The sequence below is a fragment of the Neovison vison genome, chromosome 2, assembly GCF_020171115.1.
Source record: "Neovison vison isolate M4711 chromosome 2, ASM_NN_V1, whole genome shotgun sequence".
In the NCBI taxonomy this organism is placed as follows: Eukaryota; Metazoa; Chordata; class Mammalia; order Carnivora; family Mustelidae; genus Neogale; species Neogale vison.
In genome coordinates, this window is record NC_058092.1 from 103,337,379 (window position 1) to 103,364,490 (window position 27,112).

The window sequence follows — 27,112 nt, forward strand, 5'->3', positions numbered from 1 at the left end:
TCTAACTGGTATAAGGTGATATCTCAATGTGGTTTTAATTTGAATCTCCCTGAGGGCTAATGATGATGAGCATTTTTTCATGTGTCTGATAGCCATTTGTATGTCTTGATTGGAGAAGTGTCTGTTCATATCTTCTGCCCGTTTTTTGATGTGTTTGTCTGTTTCGTGTGGGTTGAGTTTGAGGAGTTCATTATAGACCCTGGATATCAACCTTTTGTCTGTACTGTCATTTGCAAATATCTTCTCCCATTCCGTGGGTTGCCTCTTTGTTTTGTTGACTATTTCCTTCGCTGTGCAGAAGCTTTTGATTTTGATGAAGTCCCAGAAGTTTATTTTCGCTTTTGTTTCCTTTGCCTTTGGAGACGTATCTTGAAAGAAGTTGCTGTGGCTGATATCAAAGAGATTACTGCCTATGTTCTCCTCTAAGATTCTGATGGATTCCTGTCTCACGTTGAGGTCTTTTATCCATTTTGAGTTGATCTTTGTGTACGGTGTAAGAGAATGGTCGAGTTTCATTCTTCTACGTATAGCTGTCCAGTTTTCCCAGCACCATTTATTGAAGAGACTGCTTTTTTCCACTGTATATTTTTTCCTGTTTTGTCGAAGATTAATTGACCATAGAGTTGAGGGTCCATATCAGGGCTCTCTACTCTGTTCCACTGGTCTATGTGTCTGTTTTTATGCCAGTACCATGCTGTCTTGGTGATCACAGCTTTGTAATAAAGCTTGAAATCAGGTAAGGTGATGCCGCCAGCTTTATTTTTGTTTTTCAACATTTCCTTAGCGATTCGGGGTCTCTTCTGATTCCATACAAATTTTAGGATTATTTGCTCCAGCTCTTTGAAGAATGCCGGTGGAATTTTGATCAGAATGGCATTAAAAGTATAGATTGCTCTAGGCAGTATAGACATTTTAACAATGTTTATTCTTCCGATCCAAGAGCATGGAATGGTCTTCCATCTTTTTGTGTCTTCTTCAATTTCTTTCATGAGTGTTCTGTAGTTCCTCAAGTACAGATCCTTTACCTCTTTGGTTAGGTTTATTCCCAGGTATCTTATGGTTCTTGGTGCTATAGTAAATGGAATCGATTCTCTAATTTCCCTTTCTGTATTTTCATTGTTAGTGTATAAGAAAGCCACTGATTTCTGCACATTGACTTTGTATCCTGCCACGTTGCTGAATTGCTGTATGAGTTCTAGTAGTTTGGGGGTGGAGTCTTTTGGGTTTTCCATATAAAGAATAATGTCATCTGCGAAGAGAGAGAGTATGACTTCTTCATTACCAATTTGGATACCTTTTAATTCTCTCTGTTGTCTGATTGCTGTTGCTAGGACTTCTTATACTATGTTGAACAAGAGTGGTGAAAGTGGGCATCCTTGTCTTGTTCCTGATCTCAATGGGAAGGCTGCAAGCTCTTTCCCATTGAGGATGATATTTGCTGTGGGTCTTTCATAAATAGATTTGATGAGGTTCAGGAATGTTCCCTCTATCCCTATACTTTGAAGCATTTTAATCAGGAACGGATGCTGGATTTTGTCAAATGCTTTTTCTGCATCAATTGAGAGGACCATGTGGTTCTTCTCTCTTCTCATATTAATTTGTTGTATCACATTGATTGATTTGCGAATGTTGAACCATCCTTGTAGCCCAGGGATGAATCCCACCTGATCATGGTGGATAATCTTTTTAATGTGCTGTTGGATCCTGTTGGCTAGGATCTTGTTGAGAATCTTAGCATCCATAGTCATCAGTGATATTGGTCTGAAATTCTCCTTTTTGGTAGGGTCCTTGCCTGGTTTGGGGATCAGGGTAATGCTGGCTTCATAGAAAGAGTCTGGAAGTTTTCCTTCTGCTTCAATTTTTTGAAACAGCTTCAGGAGAATAGGTGTTATTTCTTCTTGGAAGGTTTGGTAGAATTCCCCAGGGAATCCGTCAGGTCCTGGGCTCTTGTTTTTTGGGAGGTTTTTGATCACTGATTCAATCTTGTTATTAGATATCGGTCTATTCAGGTTGTCGATTTCTTCCTGGTTCAATTTTGGTAGTTTATATTTTTCCAGGAATGCATCCATTTCATCTAGGTTGCTAAATTTATTGGCATATAACTGTTGATAATAACTTCTGATGATTGTTTCTAATTCCTTGGTGTTAGTTGTGATCTCTCCCTTTTCATTCATAATTTTATGAATTTGGGCTTTCTCTCTTTTCTTTTGGATTAGTGTAGCCAGTGGCTTATCAATCTTATTGATTCTTTCAAAAAACCAGCTTCTAGTTTCATTGATACGTTCTACTGTATCTCTGGTTTCTACCTCATTGATCTCAGCTCTAATCTTGATGATTTCCCTTCTTATGTGTGGAGTTGGTTTGATTTGTTGTTGATCCTCCAGTTCTTTAAGGTGTAGACACAGCTGGTGTGTTCTGGATTTTTCAATTTTTTTGAGCGAGGCTTGGATGGCTATGTATTTTCCCCTTAGGACCGCCTTTGCTGTATCCCATAGGTTTTGGACCGAAGTGTCTTCATTCTCATTGGTTTCCATGAATAGTTTCAGTTCTTCTTTGATCTCCTGGTTGATCCAAGCATTCTTAAGCGAGGTGGTCTTTAGCTTCCAGGTGTTTGAGTTCCTTTGGAACTTTTCCTTGTAATTGAGCTCCAGTTTCAAAGCATTGTGATCTGAGAATATGCAGGGAATAATCTCAGTCTTTTGGTATCGGTTGAGTCCTGATTTGTGACCCAGTATGTGGTCTATTCTGGAGAAGGTTCCGTGTGCACTTGAGAAGAATGAGTATTCTGTTGTTTTAGGGTGGAATGTTCTGTATATATCTATGAGGTCCATCTGGTCCAATGTGTCATTCAATGCCCTTGTTTCTTTATTGATTTTCTGCTTCGATGATCTGTCTAATTCTGAAAGAGGCATGTTAAGATCTCCTACAATTAGTGTATTCATATCAATATGACTCTTTATCTTGATTAACAGTTTTCTTAAGTAATTGGCTGCTCCCATATTGGGAGCATTGATATTTACAATTGTTATATCATCTTGGTGGATAGTGCCTTTAAGGATTATGTAGTGTCCTTCTGTATCTCTGACTACAGTCTTTAGTTTGAAGTCTAATTTATCTGATATGAGAATCGCTACCCCAGCCTTCTTTTGAGTCCCATTGGCATGAAAGATGCTTCTCCATCCCTTCACTTTCAGTCTGAGTGTATCTTTAGGTTCAAAATGGGTCTCTTGTAGACAACATATGGATGGGTCCTGTCGTTTTATCCAATCTGCAACCCTATGCCATTTTATGGGTGCATTTAGGCCATTCACATTGAGAGTGATTATTGATAGATAAGTTTTTATTGACATTGAGTTACCTTTGAAGTCTTTCTTTCTGTAGACTGTCTGTTCAATGCTATTCCTGGGATTTTTCCTCTTTTATAGAACCCCCCTTAATATTTCCTGCAGTGTCGGCTTGGTGGTTGCATAGTCTTTTAAGCCTTGCCGGTCTTGAAAACTCTTTATCTCTCCATCCATTTTGAATGTCAGTCTTGCTGGATAAAGTATTCTTGGCTGCATGTTCTTCTCATTTAGTGCCCTGAATATATCTTTCCAGCCTCTTCTGGCTTGCCAGGTCTCTGTGGACAGGTCTGACGTTATTCTGATGGGCTTCCCTCTGTAAGTAAGGAGCCTCTTTGCTCTGGCGGCTTTCAAGAGATTATACCTACAATTATAATTCCTCAATTTGACTATCAGGTGTCGTGATGTTTTTTTGGAATGTATAATCTTGGGTGGAGACCGTCCAGCCTCTAGTACATGAATGCTGGTTTCATTCACGAGATTCGGAAAATTTTCATGAAGGACTTGTTCCACTATATCTTCTAGACTTCTTTCTTTCTCCTCCCCTTCAGGGATTCCAATAATTCTGACGTTGGAACGCTTCATGGCATCATTTATTTCCCTGATTCTGTTTTCGAGGTTTCTAAGCTGTTTGTTCCAGGCTTTGTCCTGATCCTTTCTCTCTATCTGTTTGTCTTCCAGATCACTAATTCTATCTTCTGTCTCAGTTACCCTAGCTTTGAGAGAGTTTAGATTGGATTGGAAGTCATTGAGAGCATTGTGAACCTCCTCCCTGGTAGCTTTAAGCTCCGCCCTAACATTGTGAACATCCTGTCTGGTCACTTTCAGTTCGGCCCTAATCAATTCTGTTTGGTCGTCCATGGCTTTCTCCAACCTAGCTATTGACTGGATAATTGTTAGCCTGAATTCTCTTTCCGACATATTGTCTATGTTGATAGCCATTAGCTCTGTTGCAGAAGGTCCATCCTCTGTATTTTTCTTCTGTTGGGCATTCCTCCTCCTACTCATTTTGGTGGGAGATGACCGAACAGATGTAGCTGGATGTATCAACTCTGGTGCAGTCAAGGTGCACCCTGGAACACTTCTGAGCAATCAGGATTCCCCACCCAAACGAGAGACAAAAGAAAAGAAAAAGAAAAAGAAAAAAAGGAAAAGAAGAAAAAGAAAAAGAAAAGAGAGAGAGAGAGACAGGAAATAAAGGGAAGATGAAAGAGAAGGTTCAGCCCAGATGGGCCCCAAGGTAAGATTTATGAAGTAGACAAACAAAAAGAGATAAAAAGACTGATACAAGTATATGACAAGAGAAAAATATATATATATATGCAAATAAAGAAAGAACCTCGTCAAAAAGAACCACAAGTTTAAAATTTATATGCTATCAGGACAAACACAAAAAACACAGATACACTGGTGGAAGAAGATGGGAGAGTTCTTATAAATTCTCAGTGTGTGCAAGGAAGGTTGTTTTGATTCTTCCTAAATGTATCTTGAGATCTTTGTTAAAGGACTCAACTTTCCTAAGATAAAGGGGATTAAAAATTGGTTTACCTATAGGGGTAGTATTGATTGGGGAAAGGGGATTACTTTGAAGTTAACTCTATATGAATATTAGAGGATAAAAATAAACAGGAAGGGACGCCTGGGTGGCGCAGTTGGTTGGACGACTGCCTTCGGCTCAGGGCGTGATCCTGGAGTCCTGGGATCGAGTCCCACATCAGGCTCCCAGCTCCATGGGGAGTCTGCTTCGCTCTCTGACCTTCTCCTCGCTCATGCTCTCTCTCACTGTCTCTCTCTCAAATAAATAAATAAAATCTTTAAAAAAAAAATAAACAGGAATATACTAGACTAAACTAAACTAAAATTTTAAAAAAGGAATTCAAAAAATAAAAATGCAAAAGAAAAACATAGGTGTATGTATCAAAAAGTTCAGGTTAGAAAGGTATTATGGCATTTGATGTACTGTACAGCTCGCTGTGATGGTAAATAGGTTAAAAAAATTACCTATGTGTAAAAAAAATATATATATATATGAACCGGAATAGTGGAAATGAGTGAACAATACAAGTTTTCCTATGAAGTAGTGTTGGTTCTCTTGTAGTCCTTTTTTTTTTCTTTCTTGGTTTGTTTTCTGGGGGAGGGGCCTGCCACGTGGGTTGTCAGTCAATGATGTTTCCTGAGTTGAGTCCTCCCGCCCCCCTCAAGGGGGTGGGCTCTGGGGAAACTGGTTTTTTTCAGGCTTTTGTTCTCTGGTGTTTTTATGCTTGTTCACTTTTTTTCCCTCTCACCTTGACCGCCTTTGATGGTTTTTGTAGTATTAGAAGAAATCAAACCGCACCCTGATCTCCGTCTCAGAGAGAAGCCTCAGTCTGGGTGCAGAAGCTGAATAAATTCCCCCTTGGACGCTGGCAGAGCAGGTTCCAAGTTGCAGACCCTGGGGGCGCAGGATCTTTTGCTCGTCCCCAAAGCCAAGGCAGTTGGCGGCTGTCTGGGAGCTCCCGACCGCCAGAGAGGTTCCAAGCAGCGATTGCACACTGAGATTTTGCCGCCGGCCGGGGCTGGGAGTGCCCGGCTTGCGCGCACCTCTTTTCAGAGGCGGCTGTGGGTCGGGCGCGCGTCTGGGGCACTGACAACGGGGCGCTGGTCCGTAAGCCGCAGGCTGGGCTTTTGCGTGCCTCTGTCCGGGGAAGAGTTTCGGGCACGCGGCTTAGGCTCTGAAACAATGGCGCGGGTCAAAGAGCGCCGGCCGGGCCTTTGTAACTCAGGGGAGCTTGAGGGACGTGCTTTGTGGTAGGGCTAGTGCGCGTTCTGCAAACCGGCCCGGCTCCCATCCCCTCACAGGAGCCGGAACCCACGCGCTCTGGGGCGCGCTGGCGGCTTAGGGACCAGGAGCTGGTTTCTCCGCCGCACTCTCTCTGCCTCCGCTCCAGGGAGGCCGTCTGGGACCGGGGACTTAAGCCCCTGTCCTTAGCCACCCCGATTCCCACAATTTCCCCCCGCGATCCTTTGCTCTTTTGGAGTGCTTTCAACCAGTCTCCAAGTTAATGCTGGTCCCCAGACGCAGGGCACTCTCGCTCGTATTGGGGTATTACTTTCCCACCGGTCGCCTCTGTTGGCTCCCTCCCCCTTTTGTTTATCTTCCGATATCAATCCGCTGTTCCCATTCCGCTTTACCTGCCACTGGCATCTTCTGCCCCTATAGAGATCCAGACGTGTATAATTCTGATCTCAGGCTGATTTCATGGGTGATCGGAGTTTTTTGGTAGGTAATCAGCTCACTTTGGGGTACCAGCTGAAAAGGTGCCTCTTCCTATTCCCCCGCCATCTTGTCCCCCCCCCCTTATTGTCTTCTAATCCTCACTGGGCAGGATCTGCAGTCTTGAGGAGGTGGGATAGTGGGCAGTTCATGACCTAATTAGGTCACAATGGCTCCAGGCCAGGCAAATCCCTGCTAAAAATGTGCTTCCTCTCAGAACCTCAAAAACACCTTCAACTTGTGATAAACAAAGTTTCTGGGGTAAAACAAAGACACGAGTCATTTCCCATCATTCCCGCAGAAGAGATTCTGAAAAACCAGAACATTCTCAGTCTCATGGTAGAATATGACGACAGGTCAAGAGAAGTTTAATTCCCAAAAAGGAAAACCAGCTAATGGGAGTAATGGAGGGGTGGTGGACTGAAAAGGAGAGATGATTATTACATGAAACAGAATAAAGATTTTTTTTAAATGGCCGTCGTGGCCCAGGAAGGTTCCTGAGTCTTCCATTCATGCTGTGTAAGGGCTCAGGAGAAAAACCAGAACTGACCCTGGGCTGAGAGAAACCTAAGCCCATTCTCGTAGCATTTAATGAGGCTGGTGTCTGTCAGACCCACCCTGGGCCCCTTGTTCCCTTGCTCCCACACAGATGTAATCCTTGGTTCCTTAGGCCACCCGAATGTTACGGACACTCTGATATCTGACCAGATGTTTCTAGAAATCCAACTCCTTTACCCTGACCTTTCCTCCCCATTTGGAGGACTCTCCAGGAGCTCATGAGCCTCAGTTATAGCCATTGCCAATTCATGTCTTCTCTGGTCCTGACACTGACTGTGGCCCCAGCCCTGGGCTCCCCCTCCCTCTGCCACCACACATTCTACTACCAGGGCCTCCTCCTGCTGTCTTGTCTCCCCTTCCAATGCTACCGTTGCTATGGTGATGGCCGTAGGCTTTGCAGCCACTCTCCTTGAGGCTGTCACCCCACATGCAGTGATTAAAGCACTTTCTGCCAACCTTGAACAGTGTAATCTCTCAGACAAGGTCCCCAAAGTATAGCCTTGATGTTATCTCTCCCACTCCATTGAGAAATTTGGCATAAGTTCCCAGGGGACCAGGCCAGAGGGTCTTCAAGGACACCACCTTTCATCATCAAGCACTTGCACCTGGAGCTGGGTCCTCCAAAGCAGCCTTTGCTCCCCCCTTGTATCTCAGCGACCTGCCCTGTGATTTCCACCCTGACATTTTTTATAGAACACCTAGGGGTTTCTCACACAAGTGGAAGCTCTGATAAACCAGATTCCTAAAGTGACACCACCATGAATTACGAGTCTTTTAAAATCTTCAAAGACCGATAACTTGTTTACTTAGCCTAATTGCATTAGAACAAATGGCAATCTCGAAGAAAAGATCTGCCTTGAAATGCCCACTGGTCATAGTCTCTGTCGTTCTTTCTCTCTCAGTCAGAGAAAACTACTTGACCTTCAGTCATGAGCAGTGTGTACCTGAATGTCCTCTGCTCTTATGTTTGAACTTTCTCATCTCCCGTATGCTAGTCATGCCTCACCGTTTTTAACCAAGAGACAAAATGCCTGAAGAAAATAAATGGCCGACAATAAGCTAAAGTTCTTACAAAAGACTTTTATCCTTTCTATCCTTTTCTCCACTTTCTCTTTCTCTTGGGTGGTTGAGATAGAGGAGAAAAGAAGAAAAAATACTGCAGCGGAGATTAATAAAAATGGGAATACAAGAAAACCACTTGATAACTTGGATCCTCCCTTGAATTCCTGGTGGTTTTAAGTCTGGTATGGATCACACTGAGACACATAAAAACATATACTGTTAAGTCTCCCTTCCACTTGTGGGGAAGGCTTTGAACAATGAAGTTGCCTTCTGTTCAATTAGAGGCCTCATATTGGACCTCTGATAAAAATCCACTGGGCTCAGTACTTTAAAAAGATATAAAAACACAAAAATGCATAATTATATTTTCACCCTTTGAAATTCTATTTCACCCTTGAAATTCTTTTAAATTCAATGAAACAAGTGATTAATGTCAACCAACTATTCTGCTCTACACCATGAAATCGAAAAAAGAAAATGTCTGTCTTTAGAGGCTACCAGAAGACGTGACTCTGAGCCTTCCGCTGTCACAATTTACTGCCTGATCTTTCACAAGTTATTCAATATCCTAGGCCACAGTCTCTCCAAATGCAAAATGAAGACACTAATGACTTCTCTGTCTACTTCGCAGGGAAGTAGAAAGGAAACAGTAGACAGAAAAAGAAATGTTAAATAGAAACATGGTAATAAAATGTTTGGTGTATACAAAGATTCTGGGCTATTTATTTCCAAGCAGTTTCCAGGAGATGGAGATTTGTTGAGACATTGGAAGTAGAAACCTGGTGGAGAATTCTCAACCAACAACACAGAAATGACAGATAGGGGAATGTTACATTCAAATAATGAATATTCGTGAACAGCTGTCACATACCATCCTAATGCCTGGGGATAGCAAGCATGCTGGGGGGCTTTTGGGGGATTCAGTTGGTTAAGCATCTGCCTTCAGTTCAGGTCATGATCCCAGGGTCCCAGGATCGAGTCCCTCATGGGGCTCCCTGCTAAGAAGGGACTTCTTAGCAGGGAGCCTGCTTCTCCCTCTCTCTCTCTGCCTGCTGCTCTGCCTACTTGTGCTCTCTGCCAAATAAATAAATAAAATCTTTTTAAAAACCCCATGAAAACAAAATAAAGCGTGTTGAGGGTCCCAATTCAGGGATTCCCTAGGGAGACTCATAGGACATAGCATGTCATTGAGGGTATGACTAATTACAGAGAAAGAATGAGAAGCAAAATTGGCACAGGAAAGAGGCTCATGGGGCAAAATCTAGAGGGAAACAGGTATAAGCTTCCAAGCGTCCTCTCCCAGTGCAATTACAAAGGATGCACTTCATCCCTCCAACCATGTGTTGTGACAACATGTGTGACATGTGTGACAACATGTTGTGACCACCATGGAGGGTCATTTTAGAGACTCATTGCCCAAAGCCTTTTATTGGGGGGCTGGTCATATTGACCCTCTCTGCCACACCCATGCCCGAATTCTAGACCCTCAGAGGGAAAGCAGGCATTCAGCATACACCACGTTGTTTGTACAATTTAGACCAGTGGGCCATGCCATTCTTATCAGAGAGTAGTGGGAACCTTCTTGAAGTCCATGTTCCCAGACTCCAACTGAGGTTCCACTTTGCAAGCAGGTCTCTCAAGGGGTAGCATTCTCAAGCCTGGTATGTTAACTCTTAGGCACACAGAGGTTTAAATCAGTGATTGCGATACTGATGGGTAACTACAATGAGAAACACATTCGACCAAAGTCCCTGAGACTTGAAGGGTCTGGCAGGAATGAGATAAATTAGACATGGTTGCTCTACCTTGTCAAAGTCAACTCAGCACCTCAGTAACTCCCTGCCTACTCACTGACAAAGTGCATTGCCTATAAAAAGCTCTGTGGCTGTGCTCCAGATTCTTCCCTGCACATCCCAAGGGCTCTGCCATAACTTCTTTCTGCTCAGTTCCTTGGGAAGGTGTTTGGAGTCACTTCTCTGTTGGACTTGACTAGATTCCAGCATGGCCCTGGATTCCCTCCACCAGTTCTGGCCCATCCTTATCCCCACCAAGATCCCCGACACTCCATATTTCCTCTGGCCTCCTTGGCCCCTGTGTTCGTTAGAGGAGCCAGCCCATTCACGTTTGAAGCCCTAGATCCTGGAGCTTATTCCTGTCCCTCAGTCAATGACTTAAAAATCATTCCATTTCTGCTCACAGCCTCTGGCTAATTTTCACCCCACTGCCTGCTGCCAGGGAGATGCCCAACACTCTGGACTCTAGATTCTCACCCTTTCCTGCTCGAATCCTCTCTTGCAGGAGTTCCACATGCTGTCCTCGGCTGCAACACGTGCCTTCGGCATCTCTGTAGCTAGGGTCCCCACTCCCTTTGCCCCCACTAGACAGATCTATCCCCGAACCATGCTCTCTTTCATCTTTAGGTGGAGCAAGGGGCATACCAAAAGTACCAAGCTCCAGATCTACTTTGGTTTGGGGGTGGGGAATGAATGGAGGTCACACATATGCTGTTTTCTTGGTCTCAAAGTGAATATGTTCAATGTCCTTGCCAAGGAGTCAAAGTCTATAAGTTTCTCTCTGATACCAACCAGAGCCCCAGGAAACCCATTCTAGAGATTCCCAGGAACTCCCAGGTAATCATATCAGCTCAGCCCCAATTTTCCCAGCCTGATGATCTCCTCCTGCAAAGGGTGAAGAGGTAGGAAACAGCCCTTGGGAATGTTCAGGAAACACTTGTAGTGCCTCAAATGACAAGGAAAAGCCACCCAGAAATGAAGCTGGTAAGACCATTAGGAGCTGGTCCAGGAAAACTGTGAATGCCATGAAAGGGGCATTTGATCAGACCCACATTTCAGAAAGATCCAGGAAGCTCGAGGGAGAACAGCTAGAGAGTGAATATGGAGGCTCAGAGACAGAGAGAAGACATTTTTGTAATAATCTTATAAGAGGTGGCAGGGCCTCAACTCGATCTGAGGCCGTGAATTGTAGAGATGAGGGGATAAACATGAGGGATATTTAGAAGACCAGCTAATCAGCATTTGGGTATGGGGGCAGGAGAATGGAAGCGCAGGGATAAGCATCTTTGGCTCTGCCTCCAGGGATAAGGAATGCAGGGGGGTTAATGTTGAATCCAAACAGCTTCAGGACATAGCCCCCATATTTACCCTCTCCTCTACATCTGACGTAACCTCAGTGTCTTGTTTGGTTTTGGTTTTTCCTTTGAAGGTCCAGAAATGCCCTTGGTGTGTTTGACAGATTTTCAGGCTTATGCCCAGGAGCATCTATCTAAGTCAACTTGGGATTTTATTGAAGGAGGATCTGATGAATGCTTCACCCGGGATGATAACATCGCAGCATTTAAAAGGTCTGGTCTTCTGTATCCTTTCTATTGTTAAGCTAAGGTGCACTGGGTGAGGGGTCCTTGGAAGGTAGCAGCCCAGCTCTCTGCCTCCAAAGAACATAGAGTACTCAAGATAAATTCATGGGTTTTGTTGTTATTGTTTTGGGTTTGGCGGGTTTTGGGGGTGGGTGGAGGCATGTGGCCAACAAGAGGATGAATGGAGAAAGAGTTTATCTTTGTGCCTCTGCAGAACTAGCATGAGTCAACCTCCCTCTGCATCCCAGCAGCTCTGGCACCTAACAAGACAGGACAAGAGTCCAGGGTCACCTGGGAGGGGAGGAGAAGTCGGCAGAGTAGGCCTAAATCTCCTGAGTTCCTAAACTTCTGGCTTGAAGGGGATAATGTCTGTTGGGAGAGGGGACACAAGAAATGTGGAGACCCAAAGACTCTTAAGGATGAAAGGAGGCTGATTTCAAAGGAGAGCTGGGCTGGAAGAGCAGCAGGTACAGCACAGGGTGGAAAAGAGCCCACAGGCCATGGCAGGCCCACTGCCTGTGTCCGCATGGTCCACAAGCTAAGAATTTTTGTTTTCTGTTTCTAAATGATTGAAAAAAAATCAAAAAAGGAATGATAAATTGTTATAGGTGAAGATTATATGAAATGTGAACTTCAGTATTTATAAATAAAGTTTTATTAGAACCAGCCATGGTCAGTCATTTACATACTGTCTGTGGCTGCTTTTGCATCGCAGCAGCAGATCTGAGTCAATGTGACAGACTGCATGGTCCACAGAGTCTAAAATATTTACTTTCTGACCCTTCACAGAAAAAGTTTGCTGCCCCTTGTAATAAGAGAGGTGAGGAGAAAACAGAAAAATGGGATACAAGGTGAATACTAAGTTCGGCATTTTCATACTTGTTCAGAATTATACTAGACCCCTTACTTGCTTTGGCTCATTTTGCCTTCATAAGACAACTAAGAAATTTGGATTATTTCTCCCATTTCACAGATGAAGTCTGCATCTTCCCCAAGTTTGTACAAACAATATATCTAGCAAAACCTTTCCACATTTGTGTGTAGGAATAATAATATTTTGTGAAAAACAAGCATTTTTGGATCCTGAGACTAAGTCTCTATTGGACTTAAAAGTGTGTTTTATATATTTACTATTTGTGACTTCCCCTACCCTTTTCTAAAGCAGTACTTAAGTCCAATCGTCAAATGAATTAGCCTCTAGCAAACACCAAAATAACAAAACTAAACAAAACAAGCCCCCACCGTGATTATTCTCTGGGATTTGTCCTCCATCAGTGGAGACTTGTTTCTAACCCGTGAGGGAAGAGCCTAGAACTCCTTCCTGCTTATTCTCTTTTCTGATCCTCATTATGGCAATCAGTCAAAGCCTGCAAGCACTGAGTCTGCTCAGGAAGGCAAGACTCAAAGACACAGACCTGTGTCAGAGCCGGACGCTGTATGGACCACACGTCCACTGGAGGTTTAGAGAAAGAGGGGTTAATGAGGGCCAGGGTATTGGGAAAGGCTTTCTGAAGGAAAGTCGGTCTATGTAGCCTAATCAGCCAATTGACCCACCACAGTTTCTCGCGACCCAGTCTGGAGTAGACCTACACACCCGAATCTGGAGGCCTCAGTCCCAGGCAGCTGCATGCTGGAGAATAAGGCCATTAATGGAAGATCTTTGTTTCTGAGCACAGAATCCGCCTTCGCCCCCGGTACCTGAGAGATGTGCGAGAGGTGGACACCCGGACCACAATCCAAGGGGAGGAGATCACGGCCCCCATTTGCATCGCGCCCACGGGTTTCCACTGCCTCGTCTGGCCAGATGGAGAAATGAGCACAGCCAGAGGTATGACCCAGCTGCCCCTCGAGGCTCCCCTCCCAGGGGTCCTGAAGGGTGCTGGTGTCCTTCAGAACAATGGCGGGATTTCTCCCAGAAGGAGCTTAGGGATAGCAATCTGGTCGGGCTTGAGGAGGGATATTTGCATAACATTTCATCTGAGAATGAGAAAACATCCATTTCCTTCATAACTAATGGTTAGACAGGGCGGCTTCAGAGGAGTAGATGTGGAAATCAAGCAGGCCATCCTGCAAAGAAGGGATGCAGGCCACTTACTGTCTGTGGGGAAAGGTGTTCTCAGGGTGGCTTCAAGGATAGAGCTTTCTTTGACCTGACCCCTCATGGGCCAGGGCTGGGGCAGAATGGTAAGTCTCTGAATTTAGGATGAGGAGAGGGTCGTGACATGAAGTCCTAACAAAGCCCCTGGCAGGTGCTCCTGACCATATGTCACATTTCCCGCCTCCTTGACTGACTGTCACTTTTTTTTTTTTTTTAAGATTTTATTACTCATTTGAGAGGGAGAGAGACAGGGAGAACACAAGTAAGGTGACGAGACAGAGGCAGAGGGAGAAACAGACTCTCTGCTGAGCTGGGAGCCTGATTGTGGGGCTCAGTCCCAGGACCCTGGGATCATGACCTGAGCTGAGGACAGATGCCTAACCAACAAAGCCACCCAGGCACCCTGACTGTCATCTTACATGACAAAAAGTTTCTTATTGCGTATGTCTCCTTCCAAGTAGCCCGTTATTCTCTTCCCTTATCCTTCTGCTCCAAAAAATAATGAGAAGAGAAGGAAGAGGAGAGGGTCTGAAAATAGTCCTGTGACTCCCTTTATAATCTTTTTTTTTAAGATTTTATGTATTGACAGAGAGACACAGTGAGAGAGGGAACACAAGCAAGGGGAGTGAGAGAGGAAGGGAAGCAGGCTTCCTACCGAGCAGGAAGCCCGATGTGGGGCTCGATCCCAGGCCCCCAGGACCATGACCTGAGCTGAAGGCAGATTCTTAACGACTGAGCCAGCCAGGCGCCCCCTCCCTTTATAATCTTCACTCTAGGTCACATCTAGGAAATATTTTATTTGCAGGTTCCCTAGGACTTCCCTGGGATCTTTTTCTTGGACTCCGTGAAACAGGAAGCAATGAATCCAAGGATTCTGGAGTTCCAAGTGGCTGGTTAGGAGCCAAGTCTGGCTAGGCTAAAATACGAATATCCTGGAGAACTATGACTGCTTCACTAAATCTTCGTGGTGGGACATATCGTGTTTTTGTAGTGTGTCCGAAGAATGGGGTATCTCCTGTTGATGTTGGAAGTTGAAAATATTAAATCCTGATTAGGCCAGGTTCTTGGCTCATGGCTTGCGGAACAGTAGTGACATTGACCTAGTGGAGAATCTTGCTGAAAACAACGATCACAGTAGGCAGTGAGTGTCAACATCACTGTTGCCATCATCCTCGGCAACCTTGTTGTCACTAAGCCTGTGTACAGCACATCACTTAGGAATTTTAAAAACCCTTCCAGGGGCAGCTGGGTGGCTTAGTCAGTTGAGCGTCAACTCAATCTTTGCTCTGGTCTTGATCTCAGGATCGTGAGCTCCCCACCAGCCCCTACTTAAAAAATAATAATAATAAATAAAATACATAAAAATGCTTCCAAATCTAGTACCTTGTTTAATCTCTCAGCAACCTTATAAGATAGGTATTGTCATTTCGCTCCATTTCACAGAAGAAGAAAATGAGAGACTCAAGGCACACAGCTAAGTAGAATGAGCACTCTTCTAACTCAGATACCATGTTTTCTCCAGTGCAGAGTTCAGTCCTCTCCACTGGCATTACAGTTCCTCACCCTTTGTCCTCTTGAGTTCCCTTCTGCATCATTCACAAGTTCACGAGCAGCCCATTCTCCCATCTGAAAGCGGCAGCATGTCCAAGAGCAACCTGGGGACTAAAGGACCCCTCCAGCTGGGGATCTTGACAGAGTCTGGAAGACGGGCTATATAGCAGGGGCCTCCCAGGCTGACCGAATGCTCCCCTATGCCCTCTGCCCCAGTGGAAAACGGAGTGAGGTCAAGCTTTGTCTTCCCTTCCAGTACAAACAGGTCAGAGGTGGCACAGACTCCGAGGGCATCTCAGCCCAGCCCAGAGCCCCACCCCTACCTCCAACCTGAGCTGTGCCTTTTGCTTTGCAGCTGCCCAAGCGGCCGGGATCTGCTACGTCATCAGCACCTATGCCAGCTGCTCCCTTGAAGATATTGTGGCTACTGCCCCCAGGGGCCTCAAGTGGTTCCAACTCTATGCAACATCAGACCGGCAGCTCAACAAACAGCTGGTCCAGAGGGCTGAAGCCCTGGGTTTCAAAGCTCTGGTCATCACTGTGGATACACCCAAAATGGGCAACAGGAGATGTGACTTTCGAAACCAACTAGACTTACAGAGGAACTTACTGCTGAAAGACCTTCGCTCGCCAAAGGAGGTAGGAGAGCAGATCCGATGGGCCGGCATGACAGGACATACATCCTCTCCTTCCTCCCTTCCCTCTTGCCACAAAAAGCCACTGAGTGCCTACTCTTGCCAGACACTGTAGGGGTCATGGTTCAAAAAGCAGAACTGGCCCCTGCTCCCCAGAGCTATCAGGTGAACTGGAGATGACACAGAATGTCCTCACTCCTGGAGCTAGTGCTGCTCTGCCAGAGCTGGGTGCTGAGAAATAGGAAAGCTATGGGAAGGAATTTTCCATGGCATAGGAGAGGAAATCATCAAGTTCTTCCAACATTGTCTACGCTGTGGGACACTTAGAAAATGATAATTCTGGATGGCACATTTAAGTAAACTGATCTCCTGAAGAGGATGCTCACAGATCAGGTGACTGGTCCACAGAGTGTAGCCAGTCCAGGCCCCTCCCCCTGCTGCCTTGAGAACTCCTTCCTGGAGCTGCACCACCCTTGTTTGGAATCTCTGAAATAGGTGAAATAGGTGACTGAAATAGGTGAAAAAGGCTACTGCCCCCTTAAAATCCTGCAGTCAGATGGGATGGAGTGCCCCAGAGAGAGAAAGTCATGATAACACTGGGGCCCTCAGTTAGGCTAGAGATAATGATAGCAGCCTTTTCAGCCAGTGGGTGGCTGTGACACTCAAGCGACTGCACAGTTCTACTCATTAACCACAAATTAGCCTTGAAGTTTTGGAATCCTTATCTCAGATTCCAGAAGCACGTTGGGATTTACGGGTATTTGATTCACATGGTGAGCCAAGGTTAGATATAAGGTAGTATCTGATTCAGGATCATCAAGTATTTCTTAGTTCTTCTAAGCTTGGGCATATCTCAAGCATAACATGTTATATCAGCCTATAAATGCTTTTGTTTATCCCCTTCGCTTATTGAAATCCGAGTTCTTTGAGAATAGGGACTGAGTCACTGGGTTTTCCACACAACTAATGAACCATTGAACACTACATCAAAAACTTATCATGTACTCTATGTTGGATAACTGAACTTAAAAAAAAATAAATAAAGGAGGGACTGTGTCTTATTTGTCTTTGTGTCCCCAGATCCTGGCATAGCAGGGACACAATTAATGATTAATGAATGAGCAGTTGAGATAGTTCATTCTTTTTGCACAAATTCTGTTAGGAAAAGGAGCTGGAAGGGTCAGTGGTTTTGTTACTCCTCTTTTGAGGCTTATAAAATGTGGCTATCTGAATGGGTCTCGTTTAGGAATGGATCAAACAATCCTAAAGGAGCTCAGGTCTAAGGTTCTTCTTTCTTCCCCACAGAGACATACAACGCCTTATTTCCAGATGTCCCCCATTGACTCATCCTTCTGCTGGAATGATATCACCTGGCTTCAGAGCCTAACTCGATTGCCCATCATCCTTAAAGGGATTTTGACGAAAGAGGATGCAGAGTTAGCTGTGAAACACAATGTCCATGGCGTCATTGTTTCCAACCATGGCGGGCGGCAACTTGATGACGTTCCTGCTTCTGTGAGTAGGGTAACTTCAGAGGGGTGTGTGTGTGTGTGTGTGTGTGTGTGTGCACGCACATGCATGTGCACGTGCTTACAGCATGGTACTCTGTGCGCTTTGGCCTACACTCCCCTCTCCCTGATCACATATGCTGGTAATCGCAAGAATTTTTAATTATTAACAACCTAGTGTGTATCAGCTCATTTTTACAAACTTCACATATATCATCTCTAAATCTCACAACCGACCTGCAAGACATATATCATCCTCACTCTTCTACAGATGGGGATCCTAGAGCTTAGAGATGTTACATAACTTGTCCAAGTTCACACAGTTGGGAGAGACATTCCAAAGACACTGAGGTCTCCTGCCTTCTGGGGAAAGCATTCAGCTTAAAGATTGCCTGTGTGCATGGAGTGTGACAACATGTTTTCTCATATGACACATCCTGGGAAGGAGCAGTACCTCACTTAAACAAATAAATAATCATCTTTCAAAGTAAAACAAACCGAAAAATGCCATATGAATCCTTCTCTAAAAATCTATGACAGTCTGTGATTTTCCCCCTATCTTTTTTTTTTAAGATTTTATTTATTTATTTGACAGACAGAGATCACAAGCAGGCAGAGAGGCAGAGACAGAGAGAGGGAAGCAGGCTCCCCGCTGAGCAGAGAGCCTGATGCAGGGCTTGATCCCAGGACCCTGAGATCATGACCTGAGCCAAAGGCAGAGGCTTAACCCACTGAGCCACCCAGGCACCCCATCCCCCTCTCTTTTGAATTTGGGTCCATTACAAATGAAGAGGAGGCAGGCAAGGAAAGAATCTTTAAGTGGGAACTAATTGTTGATTTATTTTCCTGTAGTCTACAGCCATACCACCCTGAATGCGTCCGATCTCGTCTGATCTTGGAAGCTAAGCAGGGTCGGGCCTGGTTAGTACTTGGATGGGAGTTTAATTTTCCTGGAGATATATAGCTTATATTCTCCAAGAGATTCTTCTATCACTACTTGATTCATTCTAAGAAAAAGGAAGTGTGGGGTGGGGACATCTGGGTGATGCAGTGGGTTGGGCTTCTGATTCTTTTTTTCATGTCGAGTCGTGGTCTCAGGGTCGTGGGATTGAGCCCCACAGCAGGCTCTGCTCTCCCCATGGAGTCTGCTTGGGATTCTCTCTCCCTTTCCCTGTGCCCCTCCCTCTCATGGTCTCTCTTTCTCTCTCTCTCTCTCTCCCTCTCTATCATTCTCTCTAAAAATAAAAATAAATAAATCTTTTTTAAAAAAAATAAAGAGGAGCACCTGGCTGGCTCAGTGAGTTAAAGCCTCTGCCTTTGGCTCAGGTCATGATCTTGAGGTCTTGGGGTCGAGCCCCGAGTCAGGCTCTCTGCTCAGTGGGGAGCCTGCCCCCCTCTCTCTCTCTGCCTGCCTCTCTGCCTACTTGTGATGTCTGTCTGTCCAATAAATAAATAAAATCTTTTTTTAAAAAAAAAACACCCTAATTTCATGATTATCATTAATGACAATATTTTGAGAATTGTTTTTTGATCAACTTCTTAATGCAAAGATGACACGTTAGGTTTGAAAAGCTACATACTGTTCTGTAACTCTTCTCTTTGTCAATACATTAAGAACATAATTTCATTTCAATGTATACACTTCTCTCATTTTTTTTTTAAAGACTTGCCCCTTCCCCCCGACCCACCAGGCACAGAGTAACAAGCCCAGTTGGAGGATAAGGGGCACTTTACTGTAGCTCTCCATAAGAGCTGATTGAAGGGAACAGTCCGGCATCCTACTTCCCATGCCAAATTTTGACCTGTGACCCCAGGAGAAAGTAGATATGCAGAGCACATGCTAGTTCTCTCACCTGACTCCTCCGAGGATGCCCACAGGCCACCTCCACACACCCAGAAATTGGCAGAACAGGTTGCAAAAAAGTATAGCAGGTCCTGAGCAGTCCTATGGGTAGGAAGAGAAAGCAAAAAAGAGACCACCACCAGAAAGTAGCAAAAAGAGTAGAATGCTGACTCTCGAAATAACTCTATGAAACATTAGCAATTGGCTCTCTCTCTCTCTCTCTCACCAATCAGTTTAGCTAGTCTTGTTCCCTTGGGGGGAGGACTGAGTAATACATGGAGAAAGAGGCTGAGTAATTGCTCCCCACTGTGTTTCCTCAGTAGAGAATGACTGTTGGCAAAGGCAGGACTCAGAGAGAGAATTTCTCGTTCCCCATCATGCTGATCAACATGTCATTCTCCCAAGCCATCTGACTTAACAACAAACCCACCCAATGTCATCTGGGGACAATGCCAAGACTGGTGTGAAGCTAGACAGGTACCTCTGGCTCAGAATTTGAGAAGGTGCCAGACAAACTTAGTAAGGTAAATAATAGTTAAAGACACTTTTAAAAAAATTTAAATCAATGCAAAAAATTCCATGGTGAACAAAATATCAACATTTTAAAGAAAGATGGGATCTGTCCCTACACTCAAAGAACCTGCCTCACTGTCAACCTGGCCCCAGATCCAATAAAAACTTACTTATAAAAACAAGCACCCACAGCTCACTGGTCAAAGTTTGACAGTATTAAAAAGTTAATTATCTGAGTGTTTCGGCATTTCTTAAATTTTGTGCCGGAGGCCAATGCCTCACTTCTCTCACCGCAGACTCCTCCCTGTGAGGGGTATAACTCTTGGCAGTTCCCATCTCTAGAAGTTTCCATATACTTCCTGTATTTCTTCCTGGGACCTGGAGAATGGGTCATCTAGCTATTGTTTCCAGAAGGCTCTAATGAATGTCCTATCGTGACCTATAGAAAGAAACTCTAAAGCAATACTGGACCCTAGGTTAAAATTCACTCCCTGGTCCGTTTCTCAAATTCCATCAGCCCCATCATCCAATCTAGCTTACTGTAAGAATTTACACAGATATGTTTATTTCTTTTTCTCAACATCATCGAAATATTCCAAATAATACCATGGTGGGGCTATAAAAATACCCTTATCTGGGCATGCATTCTTACCAGTTCTCACATGTAAGTCTAAAATGTATTCAGTTCTCCTCCACTTGTAAATTAGAGTACAAAGTTCTTTCCTCCCTGATTTCATATTCTGCTCAGTCACCCAAAGGATCTCATTGAGATAGAATTCCCATTGATTTCTTCTGCAGCAGAAGCACCCCAGGGCCCAGTTTTGCCTCCTTTCCATTTGTCTGTCCAAGAGACATAGAACAGGAGCCCAGAGGCAGTTCCAGAACTCTGTCCTCAAGGACCCTGCTCCCAGACTCTGCTGTCACCCCTCCTCTTAGACTTGGAGGTGCTCAGGCTTAGGCTCAGTCTGGGGCACTGTGGGTTGGCAAGGCTTCGTAGCTGCAGAGCCTGGAACTGGGGAGGCAAGGTGAGAGAAAGTCTGGGGAGAAACCAGGCCAAGTGGTAAGCTGCTTTTGTTTCGCCTTTCAGAGTCTTCAACCCTGCCTCAACAGCACTGATGCTTGCATTACCAACCCACGTCTCAGATAACCCACACAGGAGTCAGGAGCAAGTTGTTCAGATGTGGTGTGTAAGGAGCAATGTGCAACCCAGTTACACAAAACACGCTGTGGTCTGGACACATTTGCTTTGCCAAAAAGACTCAGGGCCTTAGCAATGGAGAATATTCCTAGCTGTGCCACCCTGGAAACAGAGAAGGCAGGAGAAAATAAAATGTACTTTCAAAAGAACATTAAAGTGAATGCCATAAATGGAAAATATCCCTTTTAGGATGAAGAGGAACCAAGAGTTTCTTCCAAGCTGTAGACAGTCAAACAAGTGAGTTAGAGAGAAGCTGCACTCTGTCAAGGAAGAAAATGGCATGAGGGAGAGACTGCAGAAAGTCCCTGGACTCCCAGGGCACCTGGGGGGGGGGCTGTTTAAGCATCTGTCTTCCACTCAGGCCATGATCCCAGTGTCCTGGAATAGAGCCCCCACATCATATGGGGCTCCCTGCTCAGCGGGGAGCCTGCTTCTCCCTCTCCTCTGCCCCCTTCCTGCTCATGTGTATAGTTTCTCTCAAATAAATAAATTAATTAATTAGTTTTAAAAATTAAAAAGAAGTCCTTGGGGCTCAGGAATGTAGCTGCATTGTTCTGGTAGGGCAGGGGGATCATGTGTCAAGCATGGGAGGGGGAAAAATCTCATAGGCAGCACCAACACCCAGACTTCCTATTCCTAACTCACACTGAGGGGGCCCTCTGCCCCATGATCCCTGAAAGTGAAAACGGAAGTCCCTCAAGCCATGCATGTCTCTTTCTCAGATTGATGCCTTGACAGAAGTGGTGGCCGCTGTGAAAGGGAAAATGGAGGTGTACCTGGATGGTGGGATCCGAACTGGCAACGACGTGCTCAAGGCTCTGGCCCTTGGGGCTAAGTGTGTGTTTCTAGGGAGACCAATCCTGTGGGGTCTTGCCTATAAGGTGAGAGGTAAACCAGCGGAAAGATACTGGGCTTCTCATTTGCCCACATGCTTTACTGTGGTTTGCCATCCAAGCTGAGCTGATTCCAAGTGCCACAGATCCCTGAGGGACAGCTCCCCCCTTGCCCACATCTCCTGCTTCCTTGGCAGCACGCTGCACATTCTCAGGCCCCCTCACTCCCATCTTTTCCTCTTTGCCTCCCTGTCTTCCCAGCATAGTTCCAATTTCACAGACACCCTTGTCCTCCCCGCTGCAGCGGAGAGCATACCTAGAACCAATACTCAGCATCTGCGCAGAATGTCCTTCATGCTTCTTTTTGTCTCTCCCCAACCCCCATCTTGGAAGCAGGGTGAACATGGAGTTGAGGAAGTTTTGAACCTTATAAAAAATGAATTCCACACTTCCATGAGTCTCACAGGTAAGTTTTCACAATTCTTTTCCTGCCTTGGAGCTGAAGGCATGAGGGATACAGAAGAGGAGCGGCAGCCCCTCCTTCTAGCTACCCTTCCCCAGCCCAGTGACTGCCCAGAAGAGAGAGGAGGGAAGAGAGGCCTCAGACGGAGATGGAACACAAACTCCAAAAGTGATTCCTTTGCCATGAAAGCAAATGAAATTTCAGATGATGGGAAAGAGGGTCCCTTTATGCTCCAGCCTGCTCAGATCACACAAGCAAGTTTGTTGGGTGTGGTTCTGTGGGTCATCTTTTCATATTCATGGGCTGTGAGGAGTTGAGGGATTATGGCAAGGGGGGGTGTGGAGGAAGTGGGGAGACAGACACAACAGGAGGAGAGAAGCGGGGAGCAGGAGAAGTACCGTCCTGTGTAACCCCGGCCACAGAAATGTGAACATCTGGAAGTTACATGCTGGTGGACTTCAGTCAAAAAATAAGTTATTATAAAGCAGTGCTCCTAAAAATTTATACGTTTTTAGCAAAGCCTGGGATCCTGATGACCTAGAAAATAGTAGTTCTCAACTAAGATCGTCGATGATTGCCTTCCTTAGGAAGATTTGGTTTAGATTTCCAAGTTCATATTTTTTTCAGTTGGTGCAAAGATTGAAGGATGGATACTTCTGGTACTTAGTGCTCAGAGGCTAACTGTCCTAACATGCCTGGAGCAGCCTCATAGAAAAGAGCTGCTCTACCCAAATGCCAGTGGCCAATGGCTCTATCTCTGCTTGTCTTTGTCTGCTGTAGATCTAACTGACCACAACATGAAAGGACAGACAAGATGAACCCCACTGAGATGTCCGTTCCCTCCCCAGTTCTAAAATTTGGTAATAACAAACACCTTCTCCAGAAGTAAGGAAATAATGAATCAAGAGCTCCAATGTGGAATCAAGATTATCTTTATGCCATTAACTTATTTCCATAAACGTTACAGAGCATTGGTTATGTGCTGAGCCCAAGACAAGATGTTCAGGTTCTTCTCAAGTCTGGCTTCGGTCTGATATTTAGACAAGAGTCTTATACTCAATGTCTAAATTATCTTTGTAGTGTCCACTGGGGCTGCAGATTCAAACTTTTGGGCTTGAGTAATACAAGTTAGAAACCTTAGATCAGCATTAGTGCCAGCACCAGCGTCCTTCCCACTGAGCAGATTAATTAAAGAAAAAAAGGGGGGAGCTGGATAGATCAAGGCATGGAGGACAAGGACCATCAGCTTTGGATAAGAGCCATACTCTTCAGAGTCAATGAAGATAAGTTAGTAAATGACCTGGTATCCCCAAGGCTCTCCCATAATGGAAAGGAGGGCATGAGCATGAACAGATATCATATTGGTGTGTTTTGCCCCTGGGAGGGAGAGGGGTGTAGGATGGGTAGACCCGTGTGCTTCTGCAAATTCCAGGAGGTTGAGATGACTTCTCCTGCTGCCCCAAATATTTTCTCCCATCTTTGAGAAATGATGTCTGATCCTCTTTTAACAGAAGCCTGTTGGGGGAATTCACAATAACAAAGCTTTTTTACTTTACCAAATGTTAACACTTAACAATTGCTGGGGTAGAAATAGTGGTTGGAAAATCTCCTTCTGAAGTAGAGTAGAGAGTGTCCTTTTTTAAAAGGGGCAGAGAAAAAAACAGAATTGTGAGCCCATTTAGGGCTGACAGTTTATACTCCCCTTCTTCTAACTGTTGTACAATGAGAATGTGTTTTTTTAAATGCAAAGAGAGAAAAATGAGTAATCACAACCAAACACGGGTCTTTCTCACAGCAATGAGAAAGAATAGGAAACTCAGGAAGCAGGGCATCGGTTGGCGTCCTTTGCATAAGAGTCTCTCCCCCAGTCTAGTCCTTGGGAAGAAGGGATTTCTGGCGGTTGGAAGGGGGGCTTGGGCTTTTGGTGGAACTCACTAAAATGCAAAATCAGAGCATGAAAGCCCCAAGATTCTGTCACCCCTTATCCCTTCCACACACAATGCACATAAGATGCCTGACACAAAATCAGCACCCAAGAGGAATCCATTAATATCGTTTCTCTCTCCAAATTTCCCTGAAGATGTATGACATTTTCCCCTCATGACCCTGTAACATCACAGCCCTAGGAGGAACCTCTATTTGTACTATTGCTGAAAGCAAAATCAGCTTAAAAAGTCATGGTTTTTCTGTGAAACCAATTGCGGAAATTATACTTATAGGAAGGCTAAAATCATCAATTTTAAAAATTTAAAAATCAGGTCTTGAAAAATGTCCACATACAAACCAGGTCAACAGAAGCTGCAGGTACCTCACTAAAGCCCTAGCCTTCATAAGGGGAGGAGGCTGAATTAAAAAGTATATGAACCTTCTTGAGGTTTATTGTTTGGAATTACCCACTTCACTTGAAAGTAGCCAAAACATGTTAGTGTAAGTATCCTCCTAATTTATAGTAATGAAAAAATTATAAATACGCATTCTCTCTCAAACTTCCACTGAGCCTCTGCCAAGGGCAGGGCAGTGCCCTTGGGACTGCAGGAGACCCCGAAGCCAATCTGATGAAAGGCAAGTAAGTACAGAAACATTACCAAGGTTTATGTGTCCAAAGGTCTCAAAAGGGAGATATTTTGAGTCAACTAGTGAGACATTTTTACATCGTCTAAATATTATTTTTTTAAGAAGATTTTATTTGTTTTATTTATTTGTCAGAGAGAGAGAGAGTGAGAGCGAGCACAGGCAGACAGAGTGGCAGGCAGGGTCAGAGGGAGAAGCAGGCTCCCTGCCGAGCAAGGAGCACGATGTGGGACTCGATCCCAGGACCCTGGGATCATGACCTGAGCCGAAGGCAGCTGCTTAACCAACTGAGCCACCCAGGCGTCCCAATTTTTATTACAGTATAGAACCCAAGATCATGTTTTGGTCTTCTCTGTGCTCCTTGAATAGATCTGCCTCCTGTGAAGACCTCCTATACTCTGCCCTGGGGAAAACCAAAGTTTTTAAGACCACTGTCCATTCTGAGGAAAGCCACCTCTGGCACCAAATTCTTGCTTCTGCTGAATGAGTTCAGTCTGTGGGTTACTTACACATCCCATGCCTGCCATTTCTGTCCCTTGCAATGGACCCAGGTGTGGTTTTTAGAAGGGGAAAGAACCCTCATGAGTTATATTTTGGCAAGTAATACATTTTGCTAAAGTTGTGTTTTGGGATGTGCAGGTGCACACATCGTACATGTGGAATAAACTTTGAATTAATCATTGCACATTGTGGCACTTAAGTCTTTCTAACTTACCGTGACTGGGGATTTCCCATCTACTCAAGGTCACAACTCTCCAGTCTGTACCAATGGACTACCCCCTTCCTCCTTCCTCTTTGTGCTTCTTATCCGACGTCACTCTCTTTAATCCCTGCATCTAATCTCAGCTACAGTTCTAATTTTGCATTTTAATTAAGATCCTGCACTAAAAAAAATGTTACCTTTTGCAGCACTTTCCCTTAGAAGGCAACCACTGTATGAAATACTCATCCCATCTCTTACTCCCGATTCATATTTTTCCCTGACACATACTTCCTAGATCCCTGAGCTTTATCAGCACTCAGATAAAGGCCAAGTATATCTATGGCACATATGAATAGATTTTTCAAATGCTAAAATAATGTTTCTATATTTTTACTATGCCATTTTGGCATGGCTGTGTTGATAGAGGACTCGGGCACAGACTCATAAAGTAATTTTCAAGGCAGTCAGAATCACATATTCATCTGGTATCCATAATGTTTTTTCAGGGTGAGCACTTCAAGTCAGGCTTGTTCCCATTGGATCATCCCCTTATCCATGAATGAGTGGGTTACTGGTGTTTTAAAGAAATAAACTCGTTAACTATTCTTTTAGGTTGCCGGTCAGTTGCTGAAATCAATCAGGATCTGGTCCAGTTCTCCAGGTTGTAAAGAAAAAGGGCTAATGACCAGACTGCTGAGATTGCCCACAGGGGGAGACAAGCCCAAAGCATGGTGTGTGATGTCCTCCTGCCTTGGCCCCATCCTGTCCAGAGGCTCATCCCCTGCATCTTCGATCATTCTACCCCTTATTTGCTTCAGGCCCTCCAAACCCCTCCTCGTCCTCAAATGTGACATGCTCTTCTTTGCCTCACTACTTGTTAGATGCTCTTGCTTAAAACTGTGCTCTGAAAGAAAAAATGTTAAAAACGTGGATCAACGATGACTAAAATAGTGGATTAATTTTTTTGCCTATCTTATGTATCTCTATGAACCAACTAATGGAATTTACACCCTGCACAGAAGGGCTATATATATAAAATATTCTCCCAGCAAAATAATACTCCAATCTGTAGGTAACAGGGAAATAATACAGTTGAAACATGGGCTTTGGAGTCCTATATATCCTCTATACCTCTAAGAAATAACTATGAGGATTTGTAGTCTCAACAGAAGAGCTATTCATATAAAATATTCCTCAACAAAAATCATACTCAAGAGCTGTCTATCAAACAGGACAAGATAGACCAACCAGATGAAAGATGGAAAGTAAATCGAATGTAGTTAGAACACTTAAAACAGTAGTAGATACCTCACAGAATCATGGTCTTTGAAAAGAGGCTCAGGACCCTGATTTAGACAGGGCTTGGTGCTGATGGCCAGGTCATCTCTACAACCCTGAAACCACCAGCTGGGGGCGTAACTATGTCATTCCAGATTGGTCTGGGGTAAGAGTGAGACAAATCACAAGAGCATATGGCCAATTAAGGCAATCCAGTCTACAGATAAGGATGTTAGCTTACTTGTACTAGAGAATCTAGTACAAGTTCTCCGTCAACATCTCTCTTGGTAATAACTGTACACACACATGTGTACTATTTTTTTAAGTTGCT

At 44.5% G+C, this 27,112-nt stretch overlaps 1 protein-coding gene across 1 annotated transcript in view; it reads left to right on the plus strand.

The window, feature by feature from the left end:
• Positions 1-26,451, plus strand: part of HAO2 (hydroxyacid oxidase 2) — a 32,022-nt gene extending 5,571 nt beyond the window's left edge. Inside the window, exons 2-8 of the mRNA XM_044239017.1 lie at positions 11,437-11,575; positions 13,264-13,415; positions 15,592-15,875; positions 17,177-17,386; positions 21,656-21,814; positions 22,163-22,232; positions 26,116-26,451. Coding sequence (XP_044094952.1) covers positions 11,445-11,575; positions 13,264-13,415; positions 15,592-15,875; positions 17,177-17,386; positions 21,656-21,814; positions 22,163-22,232; positions 26,116-26,171 — 1,062 coding nt within the window. The 5' untranslated portion in view covers positions 11,437-11,444 and the 3' untranslated portion in view covers positions 26,172-26,451. The remainder of the gene's footprint in view (positions 1-11,436; positions 11,576-13,263; positions 13,416-15,591; positions 15,876-17,176; positions 17,387-21,655; positions 21,815-22,162; positions 22,233-26,115) is intronic.
• Positions 26,452-27,112: the final 661 nt, after the last annotated feature.